At 44.0% G+C, this 8,664-nt stretch overlaps 1 protein-coding gene across 5 annotated transcripts in view; it reads right to left on the minus strand.

The window, feature by feature from the left end:
- The window catches only part of LOC138304162 (ADP-ribosylhydrolase ARH1-like), a 61,511-nt gene extending 53,378 nt beyond the window's left edge, over nucleotides 1-8,133 (minus strand). Inside the window, exons 1-2 of one of the 5 annotated variants that reach the window (XM_069243985.1) lie at nucleotides 7,908-8,133; nucleotides 6,860-7,080 (exon numbers count right to left, since the gene is read on the minus strand). In XM_069243985.1, the coding sequence (XP_069100086.1) occupies nucleotides 6,860-7,052 (193 nt within the window). In that variant the 5' untranslated portion in view covers nucleotides 7,053-7,080; nucleotides 7,908-8,133. Of the gene's footprint in view, nucleotides 1-6,859; nucleotides 7,081-7,239; nucleotides 7,647-7,698 lie in introns of those variants that run through there. The other 4 variants (XM_069243984.1, XM_069243983.1, XM_069243987.1 and 1 more) reach the window with 4 other exon arrangements.
- Between the last annotated feature and the right edge of the window lie 531 nt (nucleotides 8,134-8,664).

Consider the following 8,664-nt stretch of genomic DNA (forward strand, 5'->3'; position numbering starts at 1 on the left):
GGATAGCAAATATACACAAGATATATGTACACAATACCAAAAATATGCAGTATAGTCTTAGAAAACAGTGCAAACAATGTATAGTTACAATAGGATGCAATGGGGACACATAGGGATAGGGGCAACACAAACCATACACTCCAAAAGTGGAATGCGAACCACAAATGGACCCCAAACCTATGTGACCTTGTAGAGGGTCGCTGGGACTATTAGAAAATAGTGAGGGTTAGAAAAATAGCCCACCCCAAGACCCTGAAAAGTGAGTGCAAAGTGCACTAAAGTTCCCCAAAGGACATAGAAGTCGTGATAGGGGAATTCTGCAAGAAAGACACAAACCAGCAATGCAACAACGATGGATTTCCAGTCGAGGGTACCTGTGGAACAAGGGGACCAAGTCCAAAAGTCACAAGCAAGTCGGAGATGGGCAGATGCCCAGGAAATGCGATCTGTGGGGGCAACGAAGCTGCTACTGGACAGTAGAAGCTGAGGATTCTGCAGGAACGACAAGGGCTAGAGACTTCCCCTTTGGAGGATGGATCCCCCACGCCGTGGAGAGTCGTGCAGAAGTGTTTTCCCGCCGAAAGACCACCAACAAGCCTTGCTAGCTGCAAATAGTGCGGTTAGAGTTTTCGGATGCTGCTGTGGTCCAGGAGGGACCAGAATGTCGCCAATTGCATCTGGGGACAGAGGGGGCGTCGAGCAAGACAAGGAGCCCTCTCAGAAGCAGGCAGCACGCGCAGAAGTGCCGGAACAGGCACTACGAAGAAGAGTGAAACGGTGCTCACCCGAAGTTGCACAAAGGAGTCGCCGGAGACCAACTTAGAAAGTCGTGCAATGCAGGTTAGAGTGCCGTGGACCCAGGCTTGGCTATGCACAAAGGATTTCTGCCGGAAGTGCACAGAGGCCGGAGTAGCTGCAAAAGTCGCGGTTCCCAGCAATGCAGTCTGGCGTGGGGAGGCAAGGACTTACCTCCACCAAACTTGGACTGAAGAGTCACTGGACTGTGGAGTCACTTGGACAGAGTTGCTGGATTCAAGGGACCTCGCTCGTCGTGCTGAGAGGAGACCCAGGGGACCGGTGATGCAGTTCTTTGGTGCCTGCGGTAGCAGGGGGAAGAGTCCGTCGACCCACGGGAGATTTCTTCGGAGCTTCTAGTGCAGAGAGGAGGCAGACTACCCCCACAGCATGCAACACCAGGAAAACAGTTGAGAAGGCGGCAGGATCAGCGTTACAGAGTTGCAGTAGTCGTCTTTGCTACTTCGTTGCAGTTTTGCAGGCTTCCAGCGCAGTCAGCAGTCGATTCCTTGGCAGAAGGTGAAGAGAGAGATGCAGAGGAACTCTGATGAGCTCTTGCATTCGTTATCTAAGGAAATCCCCAAAGCAGAGACCCTAAATAGCCAGAAAAGAGGGTTTGGCTACTTAGGAGAGAGGATAGGCTAGCAACACCTGAAGGAGCCTATCAGAAGGAGTCTCTGACGTCACCTGCTGGCCCTGGCCACTCAGAGCAGTCCAGTGTGCCAGCAGCACCTCTGTTTCCAAGATGGCAGAGGTCTGGAGCACACTGGAGGAGCTCTGGACACCTCCCAGGGGAGGTGCAGGTCAGGGGAGTGGTCACTCCCCTTTCCTTTGTCCAGTTTTGCGCCAGAGCAGGGCTAAGGGGTCCCTGAACCGGTGTAGACTGGCTTATGCAGAAATGGGCACCATCTGTGCCCATGAAAGCATTTCCAGAGGCTGGGGGAAGCTACTCCTCCCCTGCCTTCACACCATTTTCCAAAGGGAGAGGGCGTAACACCCTCTCTCAGAGGAAGTCCTTTGTTCCGCCATCCTGGGCCAGGCCTGGCTGGACCCCAGGAGGGCAGAAACCTGTCTGAGGGGTTGGCAGCAGCAGCAGCTGCGGTGAAACCCCTGAAAAGGCAGTTTGGCAGTACCAGGGTCTGTGCTACAGACCACTGGGATCATGGGATTGTGCCAACTATGCCAGGATGGCATAGAGGGGACAATTCCATGATCATAGACATGTTACATGGCCATATTCGGAGTTACCATTGTGAAGCTACACATAGGTAGTGACCTATGTGTAGTGCACACGTGTAATGGTGTCCCCGCACTCACAAAGTCCGGGGAATTTGCCCTGAACAATGTGGGGGCACCTTGGCTAGTGCCAGGGTGCCCTCACACTAAGTAACTTTGCACCTAACCTTTACCAGGTAAAGGTTAGACATATAGGTGACTTATAAGTTACTTAAGTGCAGTGGTAAATGGCTGTGAAATAACGTGGACGTTATTTCACTCAGGCTGCAGTGGCAGGCCTGTGTAACAATTGTCAGAGCTCCCTATGGGTGGCAAAAGAAATGCTGCAGCCCATAGGGATCACCTGGAACCCCAATACCCTGGGTACCTAAGTACCATATACTAGGGAATTATAAGGGTGTTCCAGTAAGCCAATGTAAATTGGTAAAATTGGTCACTAGCCTGTTAGTGACAATTTGAAAGAAATGAGAGAGCATAACCACTGAGGTTCTGGATAGCAGAGCCTCAGTGAGACAGTTAGTCATAACACAGGTAACACAGTCAGGCACACTTATGAGCACTGGGGCCCTGGGTGGCAGGGTCCCAGGGACACATACAACTAAAACAACATATATACAGTGAAAAATGGGGGTAACATGCCAGGCAAGATGGTACTTTCCTACAACGTTCAAGCTGCCTTTGTCCCACCAAATTCCCGATTAATGCTACCATGAGCAAACCAAAAGACAGGTCATTTTGGAATGTGCGCAGCCTATATGGGTAACATTGTTATTATATATGGAACAACATTATCAGAGTTTTACAAGTGAAGTAAACTGATGTACCATATAGGTTGTGCAATTTTGTTATTGGATGGATATTTTATACTCTCTCCGATTTAAGACCAAATAACCTGGCCTTGTGTTTAACTGCATTTCAAAAGCTAAATGAGTACACTGTGTTCAATAAATCCGACTTGCATAAAACAAGTACTACGTTTAAGATGAATCATTTAAGAAGTATTTTTAGAAAACGGTCTGTATGATTTCTATCAAAAATGGAAAATCAAGCAGTAAATAACAGTATTTTGAACACATAAGGCAAAGTCCAAGCAGGATGTATTAAGAATGAATCTGAGGTGTTTTGTTGGACTTAGTTAAGGATGCCAGGGGACTCTATTCGGATTCAGCATAACCGTGCAGCTGTGCCATATCTTATGTGATCAATAGAAAAAGAGCTTCAAGAAGCACTACTGGGAGAGGGACTCGGGCTTCTCCCACATGTCGAGCTAGGTCTCTGCTGAGTTCGACTGAGCAGACGCTGTGTGCTTCCTCTGAAAATGAGTGTTTGTATTGCAAAGATTATTCTAAATGTACTAGGCCTGAGCTGGTTATAGTAACAAGGAAATGATCAAGGCTGCAGGCCTAATTGTTGCATTGAGAAATGTCATGTCAGATGCCGTAGGTTTGATCTTTTTATTATGAAACGTTCTGACAAAGGCAAGAGTCCTGAACTATTAACTGTAAATAAAACATATGTTAAGCACAGTAGTAGTTATTACACTTTGTTGCCTGTAGACCAGTCTTTTCTAATGCATACCCCAGGTCAAATACATGAGAACAGTGCTTTGCGTAGTCTAACCCTATTACCAATACTAGATTTCACTTTGTGAACTCTGACAAAACCTATAGGAAGTGAGTTTACATTGAACTATTAGCTATAAACCATACAATGTGGCTTTGCATTGTGAATTCTGAAGAATACAACAGGAAGGGGTTTCACATAAAAAAATGTCTGTGTCAAACACCAAAGGCATGATTTTTCCATTGTGAATCCTCTAGAAAATGAACTTCAAAGTTGTTTTGCATTCTGACCTCTGACAAATGCAATAAAAAGGGGTTTTATGTTGTGGAATCTCTTATAGCATGCAACAAGGAGGAGGTTTTGTAGAGAGGTCCCTTTTAGGCCTGGTCACAGTATTTACATGGTTTCTCACAGGGAGACTGACCCATATTTATACTTTTTTAGCACTGCATTTGCGCCGCTGTTTGACGCAAAAACGGAGCAAACTTACAAAATACAATTGTATTTTGCAAGTTTGCGCCGCTTTTGCGTCAAAAAAATCACACTTATGCGGCGCTAAATATAAATATGGGCCTTTGTGTTCATTTCAATGCATACTTTAAGTCTGCCTAAAATGTTTCATGGGTGTCCTTCGCAGAGACCACATGGTCATGTTTATGTCCATCATCTTTATCTTTTTATTTATGGCAACAAAAGCATTCTGGGCTGTCGTTTTACATTGTGAATGAATTGAAAAGCCTGAGGACTTAAGCTTGCTGATCTTGAAATGCCTTGAGCATTGCAATCTGTCTATAGAGGGTCAAAGCTAGTTTTCTACAGCTCTAGCCTATTGGTATGCAAATTACCACCTAGTGCCACAAAGGTAACAGGAACAGACTAGATATAATAGATTAGTTGTCTGCTATATTATTTATTTTGGCTGCCTGATTTGCACCTTGGATTCTGCAAGGTTCCTAAAGGGGGTTCGCTATGCAATTTCATTTGAAATCATGTAAATATTTGTGTGTAGTATTTAGTTTTGTGTTTATTACACTCATTTTCATTCTTAAAGAAGCATTGACTGGATATTCATTTACTGTTATTTTTGTGTGTCGCTGACTTTTGATTTTCTAGCCCACAGCACCTTCCATGGTCAACCTCAGGCTGCTTTGTCTTTTTACCCTTAGTTTCAAGTGGTAAATTGGGTACTTAGTCCGCAGTTTAAGGGCTGAGCTACAGAGGCCCCTGAACACTTAGGTGAAAGATCCACACTGGAACAAGTAGGGCCCATTAACTACCATCTGCCTTGGGACATCACAAACCAGATTTTTCAAATGCAATATAAGGGGTATTGCATTGTGAACTCTCTTATAACTATAATAATGGGGGGTTGTACATAGTGGACTCCTTGTCAGACACCATAAGAAGTAGTTTTATATTGTGAACTCTGTAATGTATACACTATGATGGGGGATTACACAGATTACCCTGACAAATTCAATAAGGAAGTGGTTGTCAAACCCTGACAAATATAGCAGGACATGCTTATCATATTAAATGTCCGACAACTTCGATAGGAGAGGATTGTTTTATTGTGAACTCTCTGACAAATACAAGAAGGGCTTTCACAATATGAACTCTATGACAAACACCTAGCTTGATGGGTCTCACTGAGCAGAGGCCATGTGAGTCGGATTTATTTACTTTCATATCAATGCCAACAAGGTTGATTATTGATTGTTAATTGCAGTGATAAAGGTGGTAGCCCTCACATTTAAAATTTTGAAAGACTTTACAAAGCCTAGATGAATAACAGATAACAGAAATTGACTGTATTTACAGGGTTCGTTTCCTCTTGTGTTAATTCTACATTATTTATCTGTGATGCCGCTAAAGGAAGGCTCCCAATTAGTAATTTCACCTGAAATCTTGTACATAGTTGCCCTTTTGAGTACAGTATTCAGTTGTGTGTGCATTAAACTAGTTGTTCTTATTAAAGAAAAGACTTTGGTTGGACATTAATTTAGTGTGTGTTATTTTTGCGTATTGCTCAGTTCTGAGTTTCTAGCCCACATTACCTCCCTTCCACATCATCTCTAAAAATCTTAGACTGCTCTACCTCAATACCACATTAGCAATTTTTATATTCTGACCCCTAATGCATAAAGTTTAGGGTTTTCACTTTTACATTGTGAAAAGTCTAGGAAATAGGAGAAAAAGGGGGTTTTGCACTGAGAACTATGTGTCAACTACAGTAGGAAGAACTTCAACTGACCAAAACAATATGGTGGGGTTATACATTTTTGAACACTATGAGACCTTCTGACACAAATCTCTATTTCAGGTGGCGCACAAGAAGTCTCGACTTCATTCTGTACATTTGTAATTTTATGATTAGTAGTTAGCTGTGTGTGAATTAAAGTGCTTAATTTTATGTTAAGAGAAAGACACCGAACATTGAAAAATTAGGAATTATTGAACTTTTATTTAATTTCCTTTAATTTGTTGTTTTGTTTTTTTTCTTTGCTATGCTGCTGATACTCAATTCATTATACAATATAGCAGTGCTAATTTTGACATTCCCCTTAAACGTGGGGAAATTATTTCTTCTATTCAATGTTTGATGACTAATAATGTTTTGAATTGTAATGCTGAAAAAACGGTGCTGGATCTAAGGAATCATCCTTAAACCCTGATTACGAATGGAGTAGAGCAGAATTCCCATATGGAATTATGCTGTGCTCACACAGGAGTGGGCTCAAGCAGCCACCTGGATTTACTGAGTGAGAGAACAATGGATCCAAGTATTACCAGCCAGAAAATCCACTCATTAAAATCACCTTGGGGAAGGTCTGCATTGCAGCCTTGAGACCGGCAACCATCAGCCTAAGCTTTTTGGGTGGGGGGTACCACTCTGCCAGGCAACAGTCTCCCTTTCCCCGCACAGAAGCCCATGCAAACATTTACCACTTGCTGAAAGCAAGTGGTAAATGTGTATGCTAAACCCTTTGGAATAGGCAACACAATGCAGAATTGGGTCTGTCAATTCTGTGTCTGCATAGTTATTCCTCATTCTGATGTGGCTTAACTCATAATTGCACTGTACTTGTGGGGTATTGTTGCACAGGACCAGTAATTACAGTTGAGGAGTTTGGATCTTACCAGTAGTGTGCAACTTATAGTCAAAAACATTGCATTAAAAGTTTGCAGAAAGACTAACTTGTAACTTGTGTTCTTGGACAGACTTGGTGAACCTAAGGTATGACCAGGCTCAGGATGGTCTTACCTTCTGCCAGGGCCTCCGCTGTTGCCAGGTGAAGTACTGTATCATCACTAACCGGCCAATCAGGCAGCTGGGCCTTTATGTTCTTCAGCCCCTCAAGCTCTGCCAGTTCCTGGTGTATTTGTGGCCCAGAGGTACAATACTCCCATCGTTGGTTCCGGTAACCCAAGGCATCTCCTGCTGCACTCAAAAGCATGGCAGCCCGATATGCATCTCGTGTGATCCTGGAATAAACCAAAAAGATAACATTTGATATTCTGATGCCCTTAATGTTTAGTGGGGTAGTCTTAAGTGGGTCATGTCTGGTGGGGTAGTTTTAAGCCGGGGCTGTAAGGTATTGGATAAATAGGATTACCACAGGACTCCATGTCACTGGGACACACCTTTTACACTTCTGGGCTTTATTTCCATAGGCCCTGTTTCTAAAGTGTGTTAGCTTTGTTGAGGTAACCTGACCTAAGACTGCAACTCCCAAGATCCACGTTTTTCCATAATGAACGCACAGGACTGTCTAAATGTGTCTTGGTGACAAGGGGTAAGCAGGTAACCCAATAGGTCAAGAGCTCCTAGGATTTACTTCTAGCAAGTGTGGACCCTAATGGAGATTTTATCAGGTGGGGATTTTAGGGTGTGTGTAAGTGGGCTGGGTTCCTTTGCGTTACAGCTCCCCTTGCCTGCAAGTCTACCACAGTTTGTTTTGGAGCAGTCACAACTAGAGTGCCCATCTCATGCGAACCACCTTCAAGAAGTGCTGCATTTTGTTTTTAGAAAACAACTGACTGCATTCTAGGACTTTTAGTTGTATTTCTATTTTTAGAAAACAGGGACTTTATAGGACTCACTCCATGTGGCAATACTGCAGTTCTTCGCTATTCTGTGGTGCTGGATCCGGGCGTCTCGCAGGGCGGATCAGGCTTGATTACTTATGTCTGTCTCACGGTTAATCTGCCTTGGTATGTCCCTTCACACAACAAACTCTTAGTCTCGTTCTAGCCCGCACCTCCTCTGCTGCTCAATCTGTTTCTGTTGATCTCCTACATGTTGTTTTAACCTTTGATTCCCTTGCCACACGCGTCTCACATTTCTGCTGCCTCAGCAACCCCCTCCCTGGTTTGTCTTTCTTTCTGCGTCCTGTTGCACCCCGTCTCTCCTTCTATATATCGGCTCTCTGTGTCCTTTCGAACAATCCCCACTTTCTCTTCGCCCCTTGCGACCCCCTCTTCCGTCCAATCTGTTACTAAATGCAGCGATGTCTCCTCCCCTAAGAGCAGCCACAGGTCTTAAAGGGGCGGAGCGACTCCAGACCTGACGTCAGAATGCTCGTCACTCTTCCCTTCCCATATTCATACACCCGTTCTACACCCCAGCGCTAGCCAGGTTTTCTCAAGTTTCTTCCTCTCCCAAAAATAAACGCAAGTACGCAGTAAACAGTCGATGGAAGTAGGGCAGCAAATTAACTTTACTCTGTCCCTTCACATCCTATATGCTTCCTCTCTGTTTCTTTGCTATGTAATCATTTCAGTAACTTAGCAATACATAACATTTTGACAGCGGCTGGAAAAAAGACGGTGCTAAAAAGAGGTGCCACATTTACTAACGATTTGCGTTGGGACAAAGTCATACAATGTGACTCAAAGCGGTGCAGATTCTTTCAAGGATATTTACTTTCCTGCCCAAAGGTATCTTGTACTTGAGAGGTCCCCTCTTTCTCAGTCAAATAATGCTATGCGCCTCTTTGCGTCAAAGGGTGGTTACTTGGGTGTAACTTGAGTAGATCAGCACAAGTGCCCATTGTTTTTGGCGCAAAG

This window comes from Pleurodeles waltl, chromosome 7 (genome assembly GCF_031143425.1).
Source record: "Pleurodeles waltl isolate 20211129_DDA chromosome 7, aPleWal1.hap1.20221129, whole genome shotgun sequence".
Taxonomy (NCBI): Eukaryota; Metazoa; Chordata; class Amphibia; order Caudata; family Salamandridae; genus Pleurodeles; species Pleurodeles waltl.